A 27,722-nucleotide genomic window follows, 5' to 3' on the forward strand; every position below is an offset into this window, starting at 1 on the left:
GGTATCTGAACGATTTAGGTTCTGTATTTCTGTGTACTTGACCTGTATTGGCTATGGAGGAAAGTAAGATCAAGAATGTCAAGTTCTTTTTCTCTTTTCAGGTGTCTTGGGTTGCCCACGGACTTGCCTTCATGCTATTTTGAACATCCTGGAGAAGGGTACTGAGACCAGGAGTGGGCCTACAGCAGTTCGGGAATCTCCCCATCTTGCAGAACTCTGTTACCAGGTATTCAGCATATTTTCTGTTGGCATATACTGAAAGTAAACTCTAAATAAAATTTCCTACTTCTTGGCTGGTGAACACAGATGGTTGATGACTCTGATAATAGTTTAATTTTTAAAATGAATATGTCAGGTTTCTATATAGAGTGAACTCTTTCTATTTTACCTTCTTGTGTTTAAAAAGTATCTTGCAGCATCACAGAAATCAAAGGATCTGCACTCATGTCAGAAACTTGGAATTAGGACATATGTGTAAAACTTAACCTAAATGTTTTTAGTTAGCCTTTAAGTCCATTGTGACATGTGCCAATTTTAATTTTTTTTTTAATTTTGGAAGTGTAGTATGATAGCAAATAACATAAAATTCCAACTAAGCCAGTGAAACTCTCTACTTTATTCTGTAGCTGTGAGAGAATGTAAATATGTGTGGCTGAGAGGGTGTCAGGTGGGGGAGACAACTGAGTTAGATGTGTGAGGTAGCTGATGCTTGCACACTTGTATCATGTTGAAAATCCATGGGCACTAGAAAGGATTTTAAACATTATTAAAAGCAAAAGGCAGTTCTGTAGAAGCAGGGAAAATTTATTACATATCCTCTCTTGGTGGACATGCAGACAGAAAAAATACTAATTTTTAAGTGAGCTGAACAAACAGGCTCATCTGTTGTCATGTTGTGAAGAAACAGCCATTGTGGTCATCACATGCTGGTAGTCCTTTTAAGATCATAATTCAACATCTGTTACAAATAATATGTTCAATTTTGAAGAAATCTGATGGAAAATTTACTGTAAATACTGATAATATTGTTTGAGCAGTAGAACAGCATTATGCTTTTGATTTGGTGGTTGGTTTGTTTTAAAATAAATTCCATACATGGATATCTACTGTTTTTGATTGTCAGGTGATCTATCAGTTGTGTGCATGCTCTGACACTTCAGGTCCAACTATGAGATATCTGAGGACCAGTCAGGATTTCTTATTCACTCAGCTGCAGTACTTGCCATTTTCTATCAAAGGTAATTTTTATGCTAAGATTGTGCATGCTTAAAATTCAATGTATTTTTTGACTCCTTTGGAGTGAAAGAAGAAACATAGGTAGCATTATTAAACTGAATTTATTGCAGGCTCTGCTAATCATTTAATTCTGCAAAAATTGAACTCTCCCTACTTAAGAAGTTTAGATTTTTAGTGCTGAACTTTTGGAAAAGAATGTTATCTTTGGAGTGTACTAAGTCTCCAGAACCACATCCTAAACTGTATTGCAATTATCATTGTAGTTTTGTTAGACTTTACTATGGGAAAAAAATATTAAAAAGAATATTATAAAGAACCAAGGGATTATAAGGCTGATGGTTGTAACCACCTGTGTCACCCCTTTCTTTGACGAAAGTACTTTTAAGCTAGTAGGTATGTTTTGTATTTCAAACCAAGATTTCTCAAGTGTCTTAAACTGAATAAATATACTTTATCAGATGCTTGACCATCAATCTTTTGTTCAATGCCAGTAAACTTAGCATTGAAGTACATGTATCCAGCATGTATAAAGTGCTTTAGATGATTCTTATGTAACTTAGGAATCTAAATTAGATGAAGATAGGAAGATTCTAGGAGACCTGTGTTCCAGTCTCACCAATTTTGATTAAAACTACAGTTCACTTGGGTAAATGCCTGGTTATTTTCACTGAAATTGTAACTGACCCCATTGGCTCATGAAGCACTGCATTATTCACAGTGACTGTTCTAACAGTTAGTTGTGTCCAGTTTGGTTGTGTATGTGTATATGCTTATTGCATATATGTATATGGTTTATTTTCAAAGTAACCACATGTTCATTTATTGGCTTTTGTCAGATCTCTGTCTTTTTGTTTTGTAAACAATTGGTAAGCAAATAATTACTAATGGCATCCTCTAAAAATGCTTTCCTTGGAGTAAGTAATATTATTTATGCTGTTTTATAATTGTTGCCTTATCCCTGTCCAGAACATGAGATTTCAACACTCAACCAAATGTCCTGGCTAATGAAGACTGCAGCTATCGAAATGCGAGTGACGTCCCTGAACCGCCAGCGCTCCCACACGCAGAGGCTGCTGCATCTGCTGCTCGATGATATGCCTGTGAAACCATACCTGGGTAAGAGGGACTTATGGTGAGGCTAAATAGGCTGCAGTAAATGGAGAATGAGACACTTCATTTGAATTCTGTTCTTCATAAGCTTGTGGCAGTTCATTTGTGGTATGGGAAGAAAGATGGTTGTAGACTCCAAAGAGAAAGAAAGCAGGGCATCGTTTTGTTCATTGCTGGTAGAAAAATTAAGAACAATTTATGTGGTAGGATGGGGAATATTAAAAAAGAATTAAACTTGTGGAATAATTTGTTTTGAGCTGCTGTTCAGAAACGTTACAAAATAGAAAAGGTGGACAGTCTTCCATGGTGAACAGTTTAAGACAAAGTTTCTCAGTCTTAATGTCTATCACAAGCTGTGGACCCTCTCACAGAAGATAGTAGCTACACATCAATTTTGCTTTTAACATTATAACATCACAAAAGTGATATTTCATCCCAATGTAGTGTAAAATTCAATGTTGAATAAAAAGGCAAGATTTCAGAGGTTTAGAACAGGGTAGAGATAAATTAAGAAAAATAAAACCAGATGGCAATAAAACTCCTTACATGAAGAAGGTAGAATAAATGGAAGATATTTTAACAGGCTACTGCAGTATGGTGTTTTCCCTTACTTTTGTCAGCCATAGCATTCTCTTCCTCCTAGAGGATCTGAGTATGGGAAACTGTGCTCAGATATGCTACTCATTTTATGGTGTCCATCCAACTGCATTATTCATACTGAAGAGTGAGATGTCTATTTAAGCATTTCTAGGATTTTCTGATCTGTATATAATAACTGGATAGCTTTTGACAGATAAGTATTTTTTTCATTTGATTAAGAGTTCAAGGGTATATTGTCTTAGAAGGCTTTGATGTGAAAGGTTTATCAGTTTATCATTGTGCCCTGTCTTTCACTATTAATAAAGTAGGTTATATTTTTCACTTAGATTTGTTTCTGTAATTTATTTAGTATGTTTTATTACCTTCAGCTGATGGTGAAGGAGGGATGGAAGACGAAAGTCGATCAGTCAGTGGATTTCTCCACTTTGACACTGCTTCCAAAGGTAACTGTTAGGACTGTTGATTATTGATCAATAAAGTGTATTTGATCCTGAACAGGCAGGAGAACCACCTCCAGAAAGGACCCTTCAGAAAAGAAAGTAATAGGTGTTCTAAACAGCAGCAGTACATGAAACAATTTTATTTAGTATGGGGGAAAAAAAAAGAAGTGAGTGAGTGAAAAACACACTGAACTTGAAAGGCAATTTGAAGAGTATGTTTAGGTATCTGTGCAAGGATGAAATGGGAGAGTGGCAGTCTATCAAATTAATTGCTAACAAGTAGAAACAGTGAGGCTGTTGCTAAGTCTGAACATATTTGTATTTTCATGACAAAGAATGTAAGTCCCACATAAATTAATAAATTCAGATTCTTTATGGTTTCTCAATAAAAGACTACAATGGTTATAATTGAAAACCATCCTGGTTTCATTTTGGAGAAAAAATTAGTCTTGTATTTGTAAATATTGGATGACATGCATGTGTAACAGGAGAACTGTGCAAGATAAGACATCTTAAGAATTTAAGGCTGGAGAAAATGTTTTTAAACCTGTTAGATAGATTGATAGCACTTTCTGAAGATTTAATGCTTTCATTTGAAACTTTACAGATTTACAAACGTAAATTAGGCTCTTTTAGTTAATTTTTTTGTTTCCTGTTGACACTTCTGAATACAATTTGAATTGATTTGCATTTCCAGTACGCAGAAAGATCTTAAATATCCTGGATTCAATTGACTTCAGTCAGGACATTCCAGAGCCTTTACAACTGGATTTTTTTGACCGGGCTCAAATTGAGCAAGTCATTACTAATTGTGAGCACAAGAATGCACGTGGACAAGTGGTCTGCAATGTCAAGGTTAGCATTTGTCTTTGTTTTCAAGTTGCATACAGTATTTTATAACTTAATAATTAAAAAAAAATAAAATCAGTGTGTTAATAATACTTTGAAACTTGCTTTTACATAAAAGGTGTATGTTTCAGATATGTATTTCTTTGGTTAGTAGTACACAACTACATATGTGTACACAATTACATGTGCAATGTTGTTGTGTACTGTGGTAGTTCTTGGAGGCTTTACTTATGAATGTATCACATTGTGACAAGTACTTGACATGTGTATTATAAATTGTCCTGAAGAATTTGTGACCCTAAAAAATGAGTAAAACTTGTTTCAATCCCAGTCCATCTGTTGCATCTGTCACTATGTAGCCATCTCCTAGATTCTTTTAGAAATACGAATACATTTCCTTTGTCACTTGTCCTAGTTTTGACTCAAGTACCGTTAATTTTCTTCATAGTAGCTGGTATAGTATTGTGTTGTGGATTTAGGATGACAGTAATGTTCCCAACACTTCATCCTTTAGCTATTCCTAAGCAGTATTTATTTAGTGAAGGACTTTTCAGCTTCTCAAACAACCCCTCAGTGAGTGGGCTGTGGGCTCAGGAAGCTGGGAGGAGACACAGCCAGGACAGCTGACCCAAAACTTGCCAAAGGTCCATACCATGTGATATCATGCTCAGTGTATAAACTAAGGGAACAGCTGGCTGTGGGCTGCTGCTCAGGAGCTGGCTGGGCAGTGGTTGGCAGGTAGTGAGCAATTGCATTTGTGCATCCCTTGTTTGTATTAGTTTAAATGGTGTATTGTTCCCCGCTGCTTTCCTTTTCTGTTCTATTAAAGTGTCTTTAACTCAACCCACAGAATTTCACTTTGTTTTTCCCCCAGTTCTCTCCCCTACCCCACTGGGGCAGGGAGTGAATTGCTGTGTGGTGTTTACCTACCTGCCACGTTAAACTGGTACAATCATTTAAATGTCACTTTTAATTTCAGTATGTTCACAGAGTTCTGGTTGCAGAAGTCAATGCCCTTCAAGGAATGGCAGCAATAGGCCAGAGACCTTTACTTATGGAGGTAAGTACAGAAAAAGTTAACTGTTGTTTGTTGTTGCTCTTGGTGGATTCATAGCCTGTCAAACAGTAAGCATTACTATAAAAGATTGTGGATTTGCGTCCTAACTTAGAGTTAGTAATTCCTCAAGACAAAAACCCCAAAACTGATAAGCTAAGGTACTTCTTACCATACTGTTCTCTAAACAGCTGGCCTGTGATCGGTTTTCTTTTTTTCTTTAACCTCTTCCCTCCTCATTAGTGATAACAATTGCAGCTCCTCACCCCACTGTACAGAAAGCAGTTACACACTGATGTCAAGATTTGCTGTTCAAGTACAAGCATGTTCATCTTATGGCCAAGATCATTTTGCCTTTCTTTCACAGGAGATGCTGATTTATTTCTCCTTTTTTCTACACAGATAGTTTCAGTGAACTTGGAGATTCACAGATGGCAGGAAACTCAGAAAACAACTAAATTAAGTCAAAATTGCTTACATGGATGCAAAGGATAAAGGGGAAATTACTCAGACTAAATGGGAAAAAAAAGCACAAATAGTTTCTTCATAGTTGTTTGTTTCGATTTTAAAGTGCTAGAAAAGAATTTTCCTGGTTGATTTTTTTTCCTATGAGATTGAGACATTAATGATGTCTGCCCTGTGAAAAGCAGCTCAGAAATGGAATGGGCTACCTTATTAAAGTAGTAGTAGCACTTTGTTTCTAGTAAGCTGAAGACTTAACATTTTATTCTGAAGACTACTGCTAATAGAAAAAATTATGACCTTGAATTCTGTCTTTGCTATGAATTTCTTTTAGCACATAGTAACTGAGTTTCTTTGTGGTGGGTTTTCAGGAGATCAACACTATCCTGCAGTACGTGGTGGAGCGCAACAAGCTGCTGCAGTGCCTCCATGCCAAGAGGCATGCTCTGGAGTCCTGGAGACAGCTGGTGGAAATCATCCTCACTGCCTGCCCCCAGGACCTCATCCAGGCTGAGGACAGGCAGCTGATTATCCGGGATCTCTTGCAGGATGTGCATGACAAGGTAGTGCTCTGCTGGAAATCAGCCCGCTCCTTGGACTTTGTTGCTGCATCTTTTTATGTGAAAGTGCTGCAATTTTGATTGTAATCCAAAAAAATGTTGTCTGCCTTTAGTATTCGTTTTAGTTTTCTGATTGCTGCTATGCTGATAGAAGAGACAGAGATGATACTTTGTATTCTTGCATAGCTACTGTTGAACTATGAGCCATATATTGGCAGATTTCAGAGGCATTTCAGTATCATCCCACATGATGGTAGTCTGGCAAAGGTGTGTGAAAAAGAAACACCCTGCTTTGATGAGAAACCAAAAACTTACTGGAGGTTGAAGGCAAACTGCTGCATTTGCTAATTTACTGCATTTAGATGACTCACCGCAAATCCTACTGCTGCTGCTTTTGAAAAATTAATGAGCTGAATGAAACTTCACAGTAGAAAAATGAAACATTTTACAATTAGAAGGGCTTTTGGAAGTATAAGAGTTTGTCTTAAAAGTCTAGGTGTTTTACTGCTGAGTTATAGCAATAATTTTTGAGACAGACTAGAACAGTTACTACTGACCCATCAATTCTAAAAGGCAAAATTTAATGAAGGATTGTTGTATTTTTTAGTCTGCTGGGGTATTATTATTTTTTTGCTTTATTATGAGAGTTATGTGGTTTGTAGTTCTGATTAATAGAGTTTTGTTTTGAGAAATATATATTAAAAAGTTTTATCTTTTCTAGGAAAAAAGTAAACTTTTTGGATTTTGTTTTTGTTACTACCATTATTTTTTTCTGTAGGAGTTACCTAAAAGTTGCCTATTTATAGTGAAGTTCTGGTTTTGTTTTTTATTTGAACTGAATTAAAAAAAAAAACCAGGAAACAAAGAAGGCCTTCACTAGCTGAAGAAATTTCTTTCCTACAATCTTTACAAAGAGGAAATTCCTGACTCTTAATATTCTGGAACATCCTGGTGAAGACTTCTGTGAAGTTGAGAAAAAAAAATGTTACTGTCTATTGAAAATAATTGAACTACTGTTCAAAATTACTATATTGCTTAAAAGGAAAGCTCCTTCAGCATTAGTGATAAAGATATACCAGATTTACCTTCCAAATAACAGAGTGATCAAAAACAATGCATGCAAACTTCTTGTTAGTATTTTTCCACATTGCCTTAATGCTTACCTGATGCTCAACCCTTTGGGTTCTTTTAAGTAGTACCTTCACATTTTTAATGGTAATAAAATAGCTGTATAGCAAAGCAGATACCAGTTATTCTTTCTCTAGCTTAGGTTTAAATATTTTACTAATAAAGCATCTCAAATGTCAAGACATTTCTTCCCTTTCTGCTATCCAGATTTGATTATAAGTCTGCCTGTGATTTATGTAAAAAAATCCAGAAGACTAATGGTCTTCTCAATTAAAATATGTTCAACTCAGGTTTCTAAACAAGTTTCTGACATTACTGATTTTTATGTGTTTTAAATACTGTCATGTTAATGAAATCCTTATGCATACATAAATTTAATAGTTGTGAGAGGCTAATTTAACTACTTTAATGACTCATGAAATCAGACACTTTTAAACATTTTTTTTTCTCTTTTGCCTTTTTTTGGTCTTTCTACTTCTGTATTAAGATCCTTGATGATGATGCAGCTCAGGAGTTGATGCCGGTGGTGGCAGGGGCTGTGTTCACCCTGACTGCCCACCTGAGCCAGTCTGTGAAAACGGAGCAGAAACAGCCACTTGCACTCTCCATGGCAGGACAGTCCCAGTATGCCTTGATGCTGGATGGTTCTTTTACCTCATCACCTGGCTCTGAGAGCATATCCATGGGTTTTGCTTCTGTTGGTGACTCCTCCCTCCACATCATCTTAAAAAAGCTGCTGGATTTCATTTTGAAAACAGGTGTGTTGACTTCTGCAGTGCGTGTACGTGAATTCCAACTGCCAAGAGTAAAAAGATGGGCTGAGCTGCTTTCAGATACTGCAGTGAAGATTTTTGTTGCAGTCAGTTAGGTGGATCTTACATGATTAGTATAGATGTAAGCAATGTTAATAACAAAATTAGCAAACACTTTAAAAAAATCTGAACAACAAACAGAAGAGAAATATGTAAATGACTATAAGGAGAATTTCATATTTTCATTCTTTTGGAGCAGCATAAACTTGCTGAATTTACTCATAAATACACTTTTATGCAAACAGTAGAACTTCACCTTAAGGAATCTAGTTTTATTTACTTTTGCCAGCACTGCCATAGGAAAGTTAAATTAGGTGCCAGTGGAAGATGGTGTTGTGGAATTTACATTTGTTTGGTTTTAATTGTGAATGTTTATTGTTAACAGGTGGTGGCTTCCAGAGAGTGAGGACACACCTTTATGGATCACTGCTTTATTATTTGCAGATTGCCCAGAGACCAGATGAACCAGACACTTTAGAAGCAGGTATGGTCCAACTGTATTTGGAAAAGAGTTATTAAACCCTGGAGGGTACAGTTTCTGCATGCTGAGTTGTCTTCTGGAAATAGATGGAAAACATCTTGCTCTAAGAGCCTCTGAAATAAATTGCTTATGTCTTCACATCTTTATGTACATTCATACCATAATGTACATGTTTAAAAAAACCCAAAACAAATTCCAAAGCAAAAAAAGCGCAAAACACCAACCACACAAAAAACCTCAAAACAAACCCCAAGGTTTGTTTATAATTTCATACCCTTTCTCTTCCTTTATCTGAAGATCTCCCTAGGGGGGCAAAAAACACAAAAGCCTCACACATACCCAGTCACCATCCCCTCCTAAAAAAATAAGCAAAAAATAAGCCAACCAGAGTTGCTGTTAATCCTTGAGTGCTTATGGTAAATACCACATTATCTCTGAGAATGGCTAAAATACTTGAATTATTAGTGTTTCTAATAATTGTTCAGACAGGAATTGAGAAGAAATCTTGGAGCTAGTTACCTGCGTGCAGACTTTTACTTGGCCTGGGTTTTGAGCTACAGTAGTAAAAGCAAAAAAACAAACTATGAATTTGTTATGACCCCTTTGAAGTGTCTGACTGACTTTGGTTTCATTCTCTCTCATTTAAGTCACATTGTTAATTTAGCTCACCCTGAATTCTTTGGTCCCAGTAAAAGTTCATAGAATCTTAGGATGGTTTGGGTTGGAAGGGACCTTTAAAATGATTTCATTCTAACCTCCTGCCATGGGCGGGGACGCCAGACCAGGTTGCTCTAAGCCTCATCCAACCTGGCCTTGAACACTTCCAGTTTTAGGCCTATTAGTTTATCTATGTAACAAGTACTGAACATTTGAATTATTTTAAGCAGACTATTTACAAGGGTGTGTATGTATACAGGATAACACTTTTTGCTCTGGCTGGTCTGTGTGATATTCAAGGAAGGGTGGATTTGTAGAACATTTGCAGTTCATTTAAAAACCCTTGACTTTGGGGCATTTCTGTTGCGAGGCGTAGAGAGAATGCCCTGATGGATGTAGCTAAGTTAATGCTAAGATGCCTATCTTTGAATGTTTTCATTTTTTGTTTTATTTGCTTTTTACAGCTAAAAAAACTATGTGGGAACATTTGACAGCTCCTGAAGATATGTTTAGTAAATTGCAACGGGAAAACATGGCAACTATTGAGAGTTATGGGGCAGCTCTGATGGAGGTGGTCTGTCGTGATGCTTGTGATGGCCATGAGATAGGCAGGGTAAGCAAATCTATTCTTTTAAAATTACTGTTTCATTTGTTTTAAAGAACATCATCTGTGCAGAGATGGGAAGTTTCATGAGGTAGAACTAGAACATTTCTATAGATACAGGATCTGTTTCATGTTTCTGTCCTCCCATTCATCCTTCAAGCTGCTGAAAGTAGAGCCATACATGCATATTAATTTTTTTCTCAACGAGGTTGTGTGTCCTATTGTTTAAAAATAAGGGTAGAAAGCTCTGCTGCAATAGATATAGATAGGGACCCCTGTTGCAATTATTTGTTAGCATTTTAAAGTCATGGACTTAGCTTGGGAAGATGTGACTTCATTATGAAGTAATTTCTGATAGTAGCCAATAGCTGAGAATTTCCTCAGAAGGCAAACTAGTTTTAAATAGTAATCGTGCTTGAGGCAATACTTCCTTAAAATATTTTGCCTTAGTTATTGGTTCAACAATATCTTTAATGTTTTTTAAAAGAATAGTGGAGAAAGGTAATTGGCTCTTACCATACTAGTGTAAAGTAATCTTAAAATATTTTTCACATAAATGGTTGCAATTGTAGTGAAGAAATGCATTCTGCTTATAAGAAGCTGTTAGAAGAAACTGCTTGGCATTTCACATTTCTAGGTATTTATTAAAAATCTCATTGATCTTATATATTTAATTCTGTTTTGATTTGTTTGTTTTTCTTCCCTCATCCCAGATGCTGGCATTGGCTTTACTTGATCACATTGTTTCAGTAGACAAGCAGCAGCAGTGGCTGTTGTATCTCTCGAATAGTGGCTACCTGAAGGTGCTTGTGGATAGCCTGGCAGATGATGACCTGGCTCTTCAGAGCTTGCTCACTCCTCAGCCCCCTTTGCTCAAGGCGCTGTACACCTATGAGTCCAAAATGGTAACAGTACTTTAGAAATTATTTTGTGTTACAGTGTTCATTTTTTAATTTTACTTCTTAGTTAAAGTTGTTTGTCTACATTTTGCATTGATTGTACTCAGAGATATTGTTAAGGAAGCTTTTCTGTCTGACCATTCAAGAGCACTCTGGCAGTCACACTTGTACCACCAGAGATTTTACCTGTTGGGACCAAAGCCCCTTCATAATGAGTGGCTCCAGTGACTGATGGGTGCCCTGCTTTACCCTCACCACACTCACACACTCAGACCAGGTTTCCTTACCCCAGGTTTGACCCCAGGGCAGTCTCAGACATCTGGATCCTTAAAATGATTTAATCATGGTGCAACACGAGAACAAGAGCCTGAGCTGGTGCCTCTGAGGAGGGACCCTGAACAAAGGAACCCCTGGGTTTTTGTACTCTCAGCAGTCTGTGTGTGTCAGTCTAGGGTCTTCAGCTGAGTCCTTGCCTCCTGCCATGTCTCTGAGTGTCCAGTCCTCTGGCTGGTGCCCCACATCCCTCGTTGCCTTTGTTTTGGAAAGGGTGGGCAGTTCACAGGCTCTTGCCTGGGGCTCCTGCCACCCAGAGCTCAATCTGCAGCTGCACTCTGAGCTACTTGCCCTGAAAGTATTCCTTCAGGATATTTTACTAAAATAATATATTTGAAATGATGCAAAAATCAAGTGAGAAAGTAGACTTTATAAGCCTCATTGTGCATCTCCAAAACTTAACCCTCTCTGCTGTTGTGCAGGCATTCCTCACTCGAATAGCCAAAAGTCAGCAAGGTGCGTTAGAGCTGCTGCGGTCCGGCGTCATTGTGCGGCTGGCACAGTGCCAGGTGTATGACATGCGACCCGAAACAGACCACCAGGGGTAAGTGTGGCTGCCCTGGCTGAGGGGGAAACCATAACACAGTCTTCCTGGAAGCACATCACATCTTTCTATAGCCTCATGATTTTTGAGTAATGACTTGTGAGTTTATTCTTTATGTGTGTGTTTCTTAAACCTATCAGTTCAGTTTAAAGCTACCTTTCATTGAGAGGAAAATTTCAGATGTGGGTATGACGTTGTACTTGCATGCTAATTACTTAGACTACATAAAATTGATATCTCAGATAAAACTGATGATTATTATTATTAAATAATTTATACTGTTATGTTTGACAAACAGCTTACACTGTAAACTTATTCTGGAGGCTTTGCAGTTTGTGAAGGGCAGAGTCTGTCCTCCACCATAAAGCATTGAGAGACCAGTGAATTAAATACTATTTCAGGAATATTTCATGATGTGTTTGAAAAAAAATATTCACGGTTATATATTGCTTGGCAAGTTTCTTGATGTGCCACTTGGCAAGTTTAATACCACATTAGTCATTGTGAGGTGATTGAGAGAAGATCTCAGAGATAAAAATTCCATATTTAGGGGAAATTACCTGGGTTGGTTTCAAGCCTTGGTTCCTTTTTTAAACTCACAGTTCTTAGTTACACAGAGAGTTGAAATGCTTTGGAAAAATTTAGGACTTAGACAAAGTATACTATTTTAAAGTTCCAATTAGACATAATAAGATTGTATAAAACCTACAGTACATTTGGTGGAGGACTGTATTTAACAGTTGCTTTAGAATTAAGTACAACTCTTCCTAAAATATTTGAGAATACCTAGTTTTGTATATCAGTAAGCAGGTATGGTATTTCTGCAACAAAGTTATCTAGTTTAGTGTAGCATAATACAAAGAAGTAATTTTCCCTGCTTACAGAAAATGTCTGGCAGCAGCTGTGTATCATAAATGTGTTGCTTTTCCAATAGAAAGTCAGTTCAGGTCTAGATATCTTATTGAAATACAAATGGGTTTAGGTTCTTGATTGATTGTAGGCTGAGGCTCTGCCTCACTAGTGGATTTCATTCTTCTTGCACTCTTTATCTTTTGTTTTCTCCCTTCTTTTTATGCCTCTTAAGAATGTATGCAATGAGAGATCCCCCAGTGTTCATTCCTGCCCCAGTGGAGCGTTACCGCCAGATTCTGCTTCCAGCTCTCCAGCTGTGCCAAGTGATCCTCACGTCCAGCATGGCACAACACTTGCAGGCTGCAGGACAGGTAAGTTCCAAAACTTGCTTGAGTACCACTGGTATTGCTCATTCAAAGAAATTGTGTGCCTTTGCTCTGACAGTAAGTTGTTTTGGTGTTTTTAAATTCCATCCTCACTGGTACACGAGGTCTTTTAAAGTTCTTCAGAAGCATTGTTTCCTCTCTGCTTGCTATTAAATTTTGAGTCATTCATATTTTCTCTTTTTTTCTTGTGGTGCAGGTTTTGCAGTTCCTCATTTCCCATTCAGATACAATCCAGGCAATCCTGAGGTGTCAAGATGTAAGTGCTGGATCTCTCCAGGAGCTGGCCTCCCTGACAGGAATAATCAGCAAGGCAGCATTGCCTGGTAGGAACTGCAGTTTTGAAGTCTCAACCCCATTTGCATGAATCTCAGGCTTTGTTTTCTGTAAAGAAACAGTAAGACAGAAGAGAATATCCATGACAATACAGATTTTTTTTTGACATGTAGAGCTCTGAGAAAAATCAAGAAATGTTAAATAACTTTTTCTTGAAGTAAAGATGCAGTAGACATAGTGCTCTTACCCATATGTATCTGACTTCCCATTTTCTTTTCATCATGCTACCTCACACTAAGTACTTTGCGTCTTGGAGGTGATTTACAAATAGAAGTGCTCAAAGTATCTGTGGTCTCTTCAAAAAACCGTTTTTATTCAATAAGTTCTATAACTGAGGAAATTAAGATAGAAAATTGTTTGTATACCTATTTTTTTAATGTCTTCTTTGTTTTTATTTGTTTAAAATATAAAGTTTCCTGGGGGAAAGCACTGCAAATTAGCATACTGCCATTTTTCTTGAGTGACTTCTTCACAAAGGGCTAATAATGATTGTGATGGATATAGTGGTTTCTTCTGCATGCTCACCAGTTCAAAATAACTTCTCTATTTTGATTTAATGGTTTTCTTTGTTCAGGAGAAATGTCTGACTACTGTAGGAAGGAGTGCAGAGCTGTAGGTTAAGCCCAGGTGCTTCTTTGCTTACAGTATACAGAGCTTTGCACAACAGCTATAGTTTCCATGCCAGCCTCCCTTCCTCCTTGCCCTCATTTGATTACTTACCAGAACAGTAAGCTGCATGCTCTCATACATCTCCTGGTAGCTGCATTCATATCTTAATGTTTTGCTCAAAAAATATGCAAAATACAAGTTGAATGTTTGGCTGAAATATTTCTGAACAATGCTGGTATTTAAATGTAATAATGCACAAATCTGTTTAAAAAAACCCCAAACAAACAGTTACTTAATGGCTGTGTCTTTTATCAGGAGTGCTAAATGAGCTGGACATGGATGTTAATGAAGGGACACAGATGGAGCTACAAGGACACATAGGGCGATTTCAGGTAATAAAGTAATATATTTAAGCCATGTCCTTTTAGAATTGGCTGCCTTGATATGTTTCTTCCTGTTTTTTTTTTTACTTTGAATAGTAGCAATTGGGAAAGAGATGTTTTCCAGCATCAAGAAGAATGTGTGAGGATTTTTTTTGTGGGAGTGAATGGGGTTTTGATGGTCTGTTTTTTGGTGTCTCCCCACACTTCCCTGTGCATTAGAAAAAATAACACTTGACAGCATCAGGGTTGCATCAGGGACTTTGTTTCCCTTCCTAGCTTAGGACTTGGGTGAAGAGAAAAATTTGAAGCCAACACCAAAGCATGTGAAGTAATGCAGAAACAGCCTGTTACCACTTGGGCCACAATCATGTCTCCAGCTCAACAATTTGGTGTATCAGACATGCTAGTGGTTCATTTATTTGTTACTGAAGTAGCTTTTGTACTCTGCTTTTACTGGATGTTAGATTTTGTTTGTCTGTATAGGTAAAGGTGTTTTAGGTGTGGGAATGGGTAAACCTAAACTGTCATTGATAGTATTCTGTATAATAGTCTGCAAGAGACACAAGAAAAGTTGTGCATTTGTGAATTGCACTCATTTCTCATTGGCAGTGTTTTAGGGTGCCATTAATTTCCAAATTAAATCAAGGTAAGTTAAAACACTAAAAACTTACATTTTGTTTACAAATGTAAACAATGCCATAAGTTTTGTCTGCATCTCTTTCTTAATACTGTTTTAAGGAACATGTATCACTTAAGTGAAAAGAAATGTGCACTTCATTTAAATGTTCATTCCTTACGGCAGCGCCAGTGCTTGGGACTTCTGAGTCGGTTTGGAGGGTCAGACAGGCTACGGCAGTTCAAGCTGCAAGATGATAACCTAGCAGGAGACAGAGTGAACAAGAGGGATGAAATTGAGTTGGCCATGCAACAGGTAAGGACACAAGATGCAAGAAGCTTCAGTCTCAACATTTTGCCTGCTGTGTAGATTTGTTTGGTTATCATTATTTCGTATGGTAGTGGTAATGCTCTACACTGGTTTTAGTGTGGTATAGGAGTCCACATTTTATTTAAAGTAATCCTTGAAAATGTATTTACTTACATTTGCATTAGAAACCTTTATTGTTTCGCATACAAACTGTGTATTTTGAAGGCTTAAATTGATAGAAATGTTCAAAATGAAAGCTGTGTATAGAGGGTAATGGCTAACACTAACTTAAAGCCTAAGGGGACATAAAATTATCCAGAAATTCTAGCTAGCAGGTTTGGGAAAGAGGCAAAGTTGCAAGTCCTAGACTTGCAGTAGGAGAGTTTGTAACCAATGAGAAAATAGAATCATAACAATCTGGTGGGAAGAGAGGAGCAAAGCATATTGTTCACTGATGTTTGTCCATGTAAAATTTAATGCTTCAAAGCCTGTAGATACTGTAATTGACATGCTGTCTTTTTTTTTTTCCCCTTTGCTGGCAGATCTGTGCCAACGTGATGGAATACTGTGAGTCACTGATGTTGCAAAGCGCCCCCAGTTTCCAACACACTGTTTGTCTGTTTACTCCCAGCCTGTCAGAGTCAACCAACCGAGATGGGCCTCGGCAGGGTGAGATTTTTGACTTGCTGTTTTATGAGCCTGAACAGTGTGACATTTGGACTACTAGGAAATAGTGAACCAGAGGCTGTAGTTTCACATACTGTTTAAGTCACTTTATGCCAATACTGTAGCTGCTCACTCTCTCATTCTGGCATCCATGCTTGTTCAACCTTGCACTAAGCCAAATCAGAAACTAATCCTAGTTAAAACAAACAAATTGTTTTTTCATTGACAGCCTCAGAAATATATGTCAGTAAAGAAATGTGTGTATGTAAATAAATAGCACAAGACAGTGGGAAGTCAAGATCAGATTTCAGTATCTGTGCTGGATTACATTATTTGAAAGTAGGACCTCATTTATGACATGTAAGATGTGTTTTGATTGGAACTCTATTACAACACATGGCAAGAGTTTACACTGTGCTATTATGCAGTTGAATGGATTAAATATGTAAATAGTAAGTCTTCTAATCTAGTTACATTTCACATTTTGCACTCACTACTGCGCTAGGCTGACTGCGTTTTAGTACTGCAGTCACAGAACTTTTTGCCTAGAATTACATTTAGGTTACTTCTGACACAAGGGCAAAATGTACTTGCCAGTGCTTTCCTGTCTAGGTTATTGACAGAGAGCACAGCTTATTGATTTCTTGGGGCTTTATTAGTTTTGTTTTCTTATCTTCAATATCTTGTCTAGATACACAAGCTCCAGTGGTCCCGTATTGGCACTTGCCTGGCCTGGGCATTATTGTTTACCTGCTGAAACAGAGCACTAGCGATTTCTTCAGTTACTATGACAGCCATCGTCAGAGTGTTAACAAACTGCAAAATGTGGAGCAACTGCCACCAGATGAAATAAAAGAGGTAATTGTTCTTCTGAGTCTGTAGTTAATGTATTGTACTAATTTGGACACAGCTGTAACAAAGGCTCCAAAGCATTTTTGATAAGCAAGCAGTTCCACTTCTTGTGCATATTCTTTTCTGTTGTTGGTGAAGGGGGTCCACAGAATGAGTGATTTAAAACTTCAGGGAAAATATTTGGCTTAACTTTGTCAAAGTTGTGACTTTTATTATAGTTGCTTGGAGATGGGTTTCATTTTTCCATTTTTTGGTCAGCAAGGTTATGCAAATTCAAAATAGAGAGTAAGGTTGTAAAGAAATAGTAGCTTAGAAGAAAGTTCTAGATATTAATAAGTAACCTTATTTGCTTATTTCTCTTGATGTTCTGTAATTTGCTACTGTCTTTCTGTTTTTTCTCTTCCCATCACAGTTGTGTCAGTCAGTTATGCCAGCTGGGGTTGACAAGATTTCCACTTCCCAAAAATACGTATTGGCAAGGCGGCGCCTGGTGAAACTAATAAATAACCGAGCCAAATTGCTCTCCCTCTGTTCCTGTATCCTTCTAAAATTGAAATGACCCTCAAGGTGATGATCCAGAAAAGCAGAGAGATAGAAACAGAGTTTTTTTACCTGGATTTCTGACCACTTTGAACAAAAATTCTTTGCAAAAGTAAATTTGAAATACTGACAATTAACTTACAAGGGTATTGCTCTGCTACTGCCAGAACGTAACAATTTTCAAGTTAATAATTCCCATTTTGAAACCCAGCTAGGACTTTCTGCAATATGCCAATAAAGGAATTGTTACAGCCCAGCTCTTCAGTTTTAGTGTCCAGACCCCATAAACATTCACACATGTCCAAATATGGTGGAAGAAATACTTTGAAAAATAATTTTGATGTGCCTGTCATAATAGGAGTTTGTAGTCAAACAGCCAACCTTGCATAAACCTAAATCTCATAAACACCAGTAATTCTATGGAAATAACCAGTCATTCACAAAAAAATTGTCTTCAACAGATCAGAATTTTCCTCTGCAACCTCCCTTGGGAAAGATGTGCTCTTGCACACTTCTCTGTTGTCACCTGGGATGTTCCTGCCGTGCCTGGATTTATAACCTCAGCTTTGCTGTATGCTGCTGAGGCACCTTTACAAACCGCATGAGCACTCCATACTCTGCTCTCCTCCTGAGGGCTGGTTTGAGGCTCTGCAGGGTGATGAGGACAGTGAGTGTGAGCGATCCATTACTGGGCTATGGCAGTGTAGGAGGTGACAGGTGGTTGAGCTGACATCTTCAGCTGTTTCCAAGTGTGTAAATATGCTCATATATGTTATACATAATGTACAATCCAAAGACAACCAAATTGGAGTCCTTCACTGAGATGTGTCTGCAGATATCATAGAAATATGTCTCTTCATCCTTTGGCGCCATCTGGAACACTACCTACTGCACTGCACACCCACTGACTCCCAAGACCCACTGCTGTCCTCTAGGATGTCATTTAAGAAAGGAAGGCTGCAAGGTAAAATTTCTCAAGCATCAAAAAGCCTTTGAATATCTTCTTGTGATTAGCTTTAAAGTGATTTCCTACTATTAATATCTTGTCTTTTATATTTAATAAAAGAGATTTTGGTTTTGGCACACCTCTGGATATTGCACTGGAGAATTGGAAATACTGATATTGTTTACTCCCAGACTTCTGGGGTATGTATATTACACATAACCTCCAAAGGAAAGTAAATGTAACTAATTTTTTTATTTCTGTCCTTCAAACTAACTGAAGTTCAGCTAATACAATCAGATAATTGATCCAAAATAGTGTACAGAAAAATATTTCAATATAATCTAAGATGAAATTATGAAATAAAGTTAATATTGGTGGTTTTAAAAGTATTTAAAATTTAGAATTATAGCCACCATTGATTTGCCAGAGGATTTTAAGTTTGTTGAATTTCATCTTTCAAAAAAAGAAAGAAAATGGAAGGAAATCAGGGAGAGTAGATTTGCAGAGGAGTGCCATGTTTTGTGTTCAAAATCTTTATGACTCACTGTTTATGTATTTTCTCTAAGCCATTTAAGTAAAAAAAATTGTGTAATTTCTAATGCCTAAGTTTACTTTTGGATCAAATTGGAATGCTGTTTTAAATTTGTTATATGACTTGATACAGGGATAGTGTGGAGCAGCCAACACAATTTTAACATCTTGTTTTCTGTTGCCAGATTCCTTTGGATCAGAGCCAAGCTTGGATTTCAGTAGTGGACTGAATCGAGTGAGCCAGCACGACATAGACCAGGTGAGATGTGACAGCCTGCTGCAGGGTACAGAAGGCTCCTGGCTACCCTGCAGCTATTAGAAGCAGTCTGACTGTTGTTTTCCCACTTCTGAACAACCTGCAGTAACACCAACAACATAGAACTTAATTTAGAATCAGTGAAGCATTACAAAATTGTTTTGGAAAATATTGTGAAACAGGTGGCACTTTTGCTGCTGTGCACATATCTTTGAATCTTAATATGAAAAGTTAAGTAAAAAATGAACTATACCTACAAAATAATCATTCTTCTTCTCTTACCAACCAGTCAAATGGTGTTTTTTAATAACAGCTTTCCAAAAACACCAGATATCCTTGAAAGATCTGCAATATGAGGGCATTTTTCTCAATTCTCTGTGATGAAACTGTTCACTATGGGTCAGCTTCAGCTAGGCTGTAGAGAAATGAGATCAAAACGGTAACAAGAACTGAGGAGACTATAAAATTTGAATGGTAGAAAAGAAGTAATTTCACTTACACAGAAATAAAATAGTTTGTGTAAATTTGATGCAGAAGTGGCCGGAAAAAGATATTAATAAATCTCACTGACATTTCTATGACTATGCAGAAAACAACTGTTCTTCAAAATGGCAGTCTCAAGTACCTTTATTGGATCTAGAACTGTAAGAAAAGTTGCTGTGTTTTGTCATGAGGCATGTGTAATTTATTTTGTTTGTTCAAAAGTAAAGTATACAGTATCATCTTGGTAAAATACTTAAAATGGAGTTAATTCAGTGACTCTTTACGTATGCATTAATGAAAAAAATATTGTTGGTGCACACAGACTCTTTAAAGAGTCCCTAAAGGACTAGGAAAATTTTAATTGGAAGATGTGTTTGTATGATGACAATGAGTGAAGAAGCTGAATTATAACCAGTAATGCCTAAAATAGAATAAGTAGTACTTATTAGAGAAAAACCCATTATTTGGAAAGCAGGTCAGAGAATAAATCATAGTGAAGGGGTTGACAGGCAGTGGATGACAAACTGGCATTTCAGGAAGAAAAGATTTTGTATTAATGACTGCATCAAATCTCTGTTTCTCAGCTTCAGATTGAAGCCACAAACAGCTTTGGTGAATCTCTGCAGAAGAAGCTCCTGGACATTGAGGGTTTATACTCCAAGATTCGCTCGCGGTACACCTTTATTCAAGCTCTCGTTAGACGCATCCGTGGTCTCCTAAGGATATCAAGGACCTAAAAGGCACTTGGTAGATGCTGCTTGCCCAGTGAAGCTGTGTACTAGGGCAGGCTTTCTGGGTCATTGCATTTTATAGATCAGACATTTTTTTAAGTACTGCCAAAATTATTTTGTTACTTTTTTTTATCCCTGTGGATGAGTATTCTTTCCTACTGCTCCCAACGTGACATAAAAATAAAGGATTCTTTTCAACTGAGTTATGAATAATGTAATATTTCAAGCAAGAAAGAATTCTAATGGAGGGCCTCAAGGAAACAGGAAGTTCTGCAGCTGTGATGATACTACATTTGTTGATGCTTTCAGAGAAAACTAAAACATCTTTGTCTGTGTTGTTCCTGTTTCACACAGAGATTTAATGCAACCAGCGAGTTCATGTGTCATCACTTGCAGACTGATTACTGTGGTGTGGATTTTATATTCATTTTGCACTGTGAACTGCTAATTTCTGCTTCCCCTCGTCCTACCTTTTATTCATCTGGAAGAAGTACAAGCTGCTTCTCTTTGAATAAGTTTAAATGAGAAAAGGGATAAAATTCATGGAAGGTAACTGCTATAGGTTTGGTTCTTGTGGCTGGGGGAGTAAAGGTTTCTGTGCTTTTCTTGCTCCAACACAAGTATAAGGACAGAATGAAGTGCATGGGGAGGAAGCCAGTAATCATGAATGGTAGGTTGGTTCTACAGTTAGATTGTTCTCCTATGAGATTTTCATATATCCCTGTATTTTCTGTAAAAAAGCTATTTAAAAAAGCATAATCATTGATTATTGACATGAGATCGGTTGCACTTCTCCCTTAACTCAGTCTGAGTTTATGGCCCAGCTCATGTGTGCCTTGTACATTGTTTCCTCTGAGTTCTCATTATGTAATGGTTCACATTTTTTATGATTTCATATTTACTTATCTGTGCAACCGTATTACATGGCTGACATAATTTGTATGCAGGGATGACGACAGTGCTGCTGTTAAGTGAGCCTGTTAGCTAATCCATAGGAGCAGCTTGCTATCAGCGTTTTACACAGCTGAACTTTGTTCACTTCCAGCCGGGAATGTTTCTTGTTTCTCCCCCAGTCGGAGGGAAGCAGTCCCTAACCCAGGGACCGTGCTGGCTCCGAGGTCTCCCCCACGCCGCCCTCATGCAGCAGGCGGTGGTTCGGCGCGGTCGGTTGTGCGGCCGCGGCTCCCGTTCGCCGCCCGGCTCTGGGGGCAGCGCGGAGGCCCCGGGCCGGTGACGCCGCCGGGCCCCGCCCGCCGCGCGCTCCCGCCGCCGCAGATTCGCCACGCGCGCGGGCCCCAGGGCCGCGGCTTTTATTCTCCCGACCTTTCTCCCCGCTCTGATTCCCGCCCGGGCTTGTCCAGGGAGGGCTCGGCGAGGGTCCCCCTCCCAGGCCGTTCTCTCCGCGCCGGGGGCGCGGCCGGGCTCCGTGTGTCGAAACGGCGGCGGGCGCGGAGCGCTTTGTTTACTCGCCGCGGAGTCCGACGTGGAGCCGGGCGGAGGCGGCAGGGCCAGCGCGGCGAGGGCAGCGGAGCGGGGCGGGCCGGAGCGCCGGCGGAGCGGCTCGACATGGGTGAGGAGCGGGTGGGAAGCGGCTGCCCGAGGGGAGCCGTCCATCAGGACTCTTCCCTGCGGCGGGGAGGGCGGACGGGTCGGTGCTGAGCCCTCCCGCGGGTCTCCAGCCCGCCGCCGGCGGCAGAGCGGGCTGAGGGCCGCGCTTGGCGATGCCCACCGCCCTCAGGCCCGGCCCTGCCCGCGGGCCGGCTGTCCGGGAACCGGGCAGTGGCCGGAGGCCGCCCTGGGGCTGCCTTGCCGTGGGGAATGGTCCGAGCAGCCGCAGGAGGGTGTGCTCGGTCATGTCCTCAGGTGCTGTACTCCTGACACCTGGCAAAATTAAACTGTGAATCGAGTCTGTAATGGGCTGCTGATGAGAGCGGATTAGGAGAGGAGGTCCTGCAGACCGGTAAATGAAGTGGAGGGTATTTTAAGGAGAGGCCCTTAATCCGAGGGTTGAGTTGTTGAAGTGAACCTGCCCTGTTGCAGATGGTGTTTGGGCAGTGTTTTAGTGTGGGAAAAGCATGCACAATAGCGTATAAAAAGAGGGAGTGAGAGGTGTCTGGCGGCAAGCAAAGTTACTGACTGAAAGAATTTTTGCATCTTAGGCCTCCATGCAACCAGTGGTAACCTTCTGTTTGTGATGTTTCTACTGAAATACCTTTTTCCAGCTCAGTTCTCTTAAAGTTATTAGCCTGCCTGGCAGTAAGAGGTGCCATGAGCAGCACTATGCAGACTGGCAGCTGATGGTCCCTTATAACTTCTTGTTTTCCAGGTCTGTAGTGTATGGCTTCTGTGGGATGGGCCCAGAAGAGATAAAGCAACCTGTTATCAGTCTCAGTTCCCTCTGAAGTATAAACTTTGCTCCCTCCTTTCCTTGGAAAAGCAGATGCCTAGATAGGCAAACATAGGGAATAATTTTTATCAAAGGATCTTTCAGTAAGATTTTGGTCACAAATCTTAATTTGTCTCTGGTATATTTATCAGTGTTGTCAGTGATTCTGGCTTGTTGGATGTTTCATTACCTTTTGCAGGCTCTAAGTGTATTTACAAAGTTATGATTTAACATAAGGTATGTTTGTTATTAACATCTTTGGAAAAAAAAAAGTAATTCTTACTGGCTTAGAACATCAGCGTTCTTTTTATGATTAAAAATCTAGTAGGCATAAATCAGATACTAGCCTGGCCACAAGTACTCTTGCATGCATTTAGAGAATAAATGAGATGCTGGGGCAAGCCGGTTTTGAAAAAAAAAAAAAGAATGAGAAGGACATTTAAAATCAGCTGCTAGACTTCTCTGTAGCATTACCATACTTGATTTGGTGCAGCTTTGCTGTTTGTAATGAACTGATTTAATAGGTCCGACTGATTTATACCTAATTTGAAGAAAAAAAGAAGTGGTTGATCCTGTGGAAGGCCGTAGACATCTTCTGTTGCCGAATTCTTTCAGACTTCTTTTGGTCCTTGTATAGTCTCTGGCACTGAAAAGGTAGAGTCTAATACAAGCCAAAAAGCAGATGACTCATATTTTGGCAAAGGAGAGAAGAGGAAAAAATAAAATTGTAACTGCAGTGAGATTTGATACTGCTACAATGTGATTTGCTGGAGTGAGCTACCATAAAATCATAAAATGGCAGCATAAACCAGGAGGACATGATGTTGATGAGCACACAGCCATCTGGGCAACAACCTGGACTTGTCCTTTTTCAGTGGAGAAGAGAAATGACTTGTAGGGCAGCAAGAGATGAGGTTGGTCTGTCTGCCTTTGCATATCCTCCACAGAGCTGGCTGACACTGAAATGTCTTTCTCTGCTGGTTTTTGTAGGGGGCTTCTTCTCCACCATCTTTTCCAGTTTGTTTGGAACTCGAGAGATGAGGATTCTCATCCTGGGGCTGGATGGAGCAGGAAAAACAACCATTCTCTACAGGTTACAGGTTGGAGAAGTTGTTACCACCATTCCAAGTAAGTGATCTGCCCAGAGGGAGAGTATTTGCCTGGAGCCTGTGATTTGCCTGTAGCTCTGACACAGAAACTTTGCCAGCTGAACTTACTACATATTTCCTTCATAAACAGAAGGACCTGATGGTGTGGGAGCCTTGCACTGTTGTATCTAAGAACTTTTCTTGGATAAAAGTATTAGAAAAGAATATTTTATGCTGCCTTAAAAAATTCAAAAAGCATTTGACCTCAAGATTGTTAGCATGATTTCACAGACTACTTGTGGTAGGTCAGCATTCAATAGATGGTAAATGTAGACTCTATAATCAGTTTGTTTCCAAATACAGGTATTATGTGAACTTCAGAGGTCATTGTTGCTGTACATAGGATGGTGTACCTTTTTTTTTTTACAAGGGTTTTATAAACTTTTGTTTAACATGGAGAAGAAGAAAGCAGATTGTTTAACTTTACATCTGTATAAAATGTAACAAAACTCAATGTGAGCTTTCAAGGGAGAAGGTGATGCTTACTTAAAAAATGCAAGTGATTTCACCACTTGTCTTGGCATTCATGCAGCCACACCCACCCAGTGTGTGTGCTCAAGTGTTCTGGCCATGATCACTCTGTGGAACATGAAGGACAAGGGGTGCTTGACTTTTTAATGTCCCTGTCATGTCTGTTGTGTTCCTCCTGCATCTCACTTTGCTCAGGCCTCTATTACCTTTTAGAAGCCAACAGTTTGCTGGGACTTAATCTTTTTGCCTGAGGGTTTTGCTTATTTCAGCCTCCGTAAATTCTAAGCAGCCTGTGCCCACTGTTCACTTCCCTGTGCTGTGTTTCTCTGGGCTGGCAGGACAAGGAATGACATATGTGATACTGCAGCCTTGTTGCCATCTTCCAGACATCAGTATCAAGTCCTCTCCTGAGAAGTTGGTTCTGCTTTGGTTCTGCTGTGGCTCTTCAAAGAGTGCAGACCTTGTTTGAACAGAAGGACACATTCTTTAGTGCTCTCTTGCTGTCAGTTGTGTACTTGGTTATCACAGCAGGACAGTTCTTTAACCCTTGCTCTGTTTCTTTTGGTGATTTCAGACACACTGCTGTTGATTTTTAACAACCTTTGCATTTCTTACAAATCTCTACAATATGTTTACAATGTGGTTTTATTAGTTCAAAAGAAATATTTCTGCATTATTTTGAGTCATGTTTGTTGGGGTAGCTTTTCAAAGGGCATGAACTTTATTATGCAGCTACTGAAAATTTTAAACTGAGTGCCGTGATATTCTTCAGAAAAACAGGAAAATTACCAACAGTAAAATTGTTTAACTTTGTTTCAGCCATTGGCTTCAATGTTGAGACAGTGACGTACAAGAATCTGAAATTTCAAGTCTGGGACTTAGGAGGACAGACAAGCATAAGGTAATAGAGTTCTTAAAGTCAATTAACTTTCTCTAAAAAGTGCTAAGTTCTTGGAATTCTCATAGCAGGCATTTCTGAAAATTGGTTAAGTTTTAAAAAGCCCATTCTCAGGAGAACATATCTAATGGAATTCAGTTTGTAAAACCTGTGATGCACAGATTGGAAAAAAACTAGCTGGGGTTTTCATTTGTATTCGGTTTTACTTTGACAAACAAATTTATTAGTGTAGTAGGCAATTGAGTAGCATTTTGAGAAAGGATGGAGGGGGTGATAAAAACCCAGAAAGATACTGCCTGGCTTTGCATTCTTAAGAGTAGTGAAGCTGGATTTAGGTATAGATGGTAATTTTTTTAGCAAGCTTCACAAGTTTTGTAATGAGTCATTAACAGTACCCTTGTATGATCCCCTTGATCCCTTTTTCAGTGCTTAGTAGCAAGGTGCAGTGTAGTTAGCTAGTAAGGAAGGTGCAGTTAGTGAGATAAAGGTTCCTTCCCTTTTTAGTTGCAGTACAGTAATTCTGAAAAATGTGTTTTGTTTTGATCCTTGTTAATTAATTGCCTGTATTAATTATTCATTTAAGATTTCTCTGGTGACCCTTCTTTGGTTACATCTTTAAACTTACTTTGCTTTCCTATCCCTCAGTTATGGATCTGATGTCCTGCAGTCTGATTCCCAAATAAATCTGTCGCCAGCTTGTCTGTTCTTTCCCTGTTTTCAAGTTGCTTTTTAATTTTTTTTTGTTGTGCCTCAGAGAGTATTTGTACTGTCTGTTAGTTTTTGTAGCCCCTTGAAGAAATCTACTTGCCTCCTGGGGCTTTTCACCTCCGAGAGTTTTTACTTCCTCTGGGTGATCTGTTTTTGATTATCTAGCTAAAAGGAACTGCTGACATGCAAATGACATGACTGGAACTTGTGTCTCCTCTGCAGGCCCTACTGGCGGTGTTACTATTCAAACACAGACGCCGTCATTTATGTAGTGGACAGCTGTGATCGAGACAGAATTGGCACTTCAAAATCAGAGCTTGTTGCTATGTTAGAGGTAAGAAAACAAGGATCACAGTCATTATCAGTAAAATAAATTCAGAAATTAAAACCTTTTTTTTGAGTAAATATGAAATTTGATTCAGTGAACCAAGTGAAGCTCAACTTCACTTGTGAAACTTCAGCCCTCAGCATAGCCCATGCAGCACTTCTGACTGACAAAGCACTGAATACTCTGCAGGTATTTCATGGGTTTGTGCAGCATTACCTGGACAGTTAATTTCATGTAGCCTTGCAGTCATATGAAAATTTACCTGCCTGCCAGGACAGCTGCTAAATAATGCAGTGTGGCAAGATCAAGCCCTGAAGGATTGACAGTAATTAGTAATTGACATCCTACAATGTTTTGAAGCTGAAGAACAAGGTAATGGAAGTAAGATCAGTTGAGCAACACTTCCTTTCTCTTTCTTGCCTTGCCGCCCAAAATACCTGCAAGCTCATTTAATGTGCCTTGTTAAATCCAGCCACCAGCTTGTTTCATAACTTGGGCTGGCCATGTTTTGAAACTGCTCCTATAGGAAGCAGTTTCATACTGGAATGGAAAATAAACACCATTCTTTCACTGAAGAATTTTCTACAGAACAGAAATCAGCAAACAAAATAATTGAGAGCTGCTGAAGTTCTTTTTTATTATATGTACAGTTTTATATTATACAGGTTTTCTCTCCTTAAATTCCATAGAAGTCTCTGCAACAACTGCCATGATTTTGCCTTTTTTTTTAGGAAGAAGAGCTGAAGAAAGCCATTTTGGTGGTGTTTGCAAATAAACAGGACATGGAACAGGCCATGACTCCCACAGAAATGGCAAATGCCCTTGGCTTACCAGCTTTGAAGGACCGAAAATGGCAGATATTCAAAACCTCTGCAACTAAAGGCACAGGGCTTGATGAAGCAATGGAATGGTGAGTATCAGTCTAGTTATGTTTCATTCATATATCTAATTTTACACATTTGGTTTTTTTTTAAATAAGACTGGATTTGTGGATAGTCTGATGTAAGTCTACATGAGAAGAATGACTGGCTTTCTGCTGGAAGTATTTCTGCAGAAATGAGATGACTTTTCAGTAAACTGACTTAACCTTTTTCCTAGGTTGGTGGAGGCCTTGAAGAGCAGGCAGTGATACAAAACTGACCAGTGCAAGGAAGTGTCAGCTATAGCCAGCATCCTCCTTTCTGCAGTTAAGTATGTTCAGGCCACAGATACTTGTAAATAGATCAGATTTGAGTTTGACTTCTGTAATGTGGATGCCTCTCTTCAATTGTAAAACTGAAATAAGTGAATGTGTACATTATGATACTCCATTTCTTACTTTTTGTTTAAAGAATGTACTTATGTTAATTTGTATGGAAGTCTTACTGGCTGAGAAAGTTGGTGGGTTTTTTTTTTTTGTCATCCCCCCTTCCTTTGGTGGTTTGGTGGCCAGCATATTGGTGTAGATAGAACACTAATAAAATCTGGAACTGTCAGCTATACCCAGGGTGTGCTGCTTCCTAGAGGCTGCTTGCTTGCTGC

General features: G+C 38.9%; 2 protein-coding genes across 2 annotated transcripts in view; both read left to right on the top strand.

Moving 5' to 3' along the window:
- The window catches only part of NUP205 (nucleoporin 205), a 42,321-nt gene extending 21,515 nt beyond the window's left edge, over window positions 1-20,806 (top strand). The window contains exons 21-42 of the mRNA XM_058804897.1: window positions 102-226; window positions 1,124-1,238; window positions 2,203-2,352; window positions 3,315-3,389; window positions 4,084-4,241; window positions 5,215-5,295; window positions 6,123-6,314; window positions 7,927-8,197; window positions 8,637-8,735; window positions 9,854-10,002; window positions 10,707-10,898; window positions 11,648-11,769; window positions 12,854-12,992; window positions 13,204-13,330; window positions 14,265-14,341; window positions 15,135-15,263; window positions 15,800-15,926; window positions 16,615-16,781; window positions 17,188-17,311; window positions 18,151-18,279; window positions 18,978-19,051; window positions 20,116-20,806. Coding sequence (XP_058660880.1) covers window positions 102-226; window positions 1,124-1,238; window positions 2,203-2,352; window positions 3,315-3,389; window positions 4,084-4,241; window positions 5,215-5,295; window positions 6,123-6,314; window positions 7,927-8,197; window positions 8,637-8,735; window positions 9,854-10,002; window positions 10,707-10,898; window positions 11,648-11,769; window positions 12,854-12,992; window positions 13,204-13,330; window positions 14,265-14,341; window positions 15,135-15,263; window positions 15,800-15,926; window positions 16,615-16,781; window positions 17,188-17,311; window positions 18,151-18,279; window positions 18,978-19,051; window positions 20,116-20,268 — 2,975 coding nt within the window. The 3' untranslated portion in view covers window positions 20,269-20,806. The remainder of the gene's footprint in view (window positions 1-101; window positions 227-1,123; window positions 1,239-2,202; window positions 2,353-3,314; window positions 3,390-4,083; window positions 4,242-5,214; window positions 5,296-6,122; window positions 6,315-7,926; window positions 8,198-8,636; window positions 8,736-9,853; window positions 10,003-10,706; window positions 10,899-11,647; window positions 11,770-12,853; window positions 12,993-13,203; window positions 13,331-14,264; window positions 14,342-15,134; window positions 15,264-15,799; window positions 15,927-16,614; window positions 16,782-17,187; window positions 17,312-18,150; window positions 18,280-18,977; window positions 19,052-20,115) is intronic.
- Window positions 20,807-21,623: 817 nt separating this feature from the next.
- ARL1 (ADP ribosylation factor like GTPase 1) lies at window positions 21,624-27,669 on the top strand. The gene is made up of 6 exons (XM_058804482.1): window positions 21,624-21,832; window positions 23,639-23,776; window positions 25,087-25,168; window positions 26,096-26,207; window positions 26,933-27,111; window positions 27,300-27,669. The coding sequence occupies exons 1-6, from the start codon at window positions 21,829-21,831 to the stop codon at window positions 27,328-27,330; spliced, it is 546 nt and encodes a 181-aa protein (XP_058660465.1). The 5' UTR covers window positions 21,624-21,828; the 3' UTR covers window positions 27,331-27,669.
- Window positions 27,670-27,722: the final 53 nt, after the last annotated feature.

This window comes from Ammospiza caudacuta, chromosome 5 (genome assembly GCF_027887145.1).
Source record: "Ammospiza caudacuta isolate bAmmCau1 chromosome 5, bAmmCau1.pri, whole genome shotgun sequence".
NCBI classification, from domain to species: Eukaryota; Metazoa; Chordata; class Aves; order Passeriformes; family Passerellidae; genus Ammospiza; species Ammospiza caudacuta.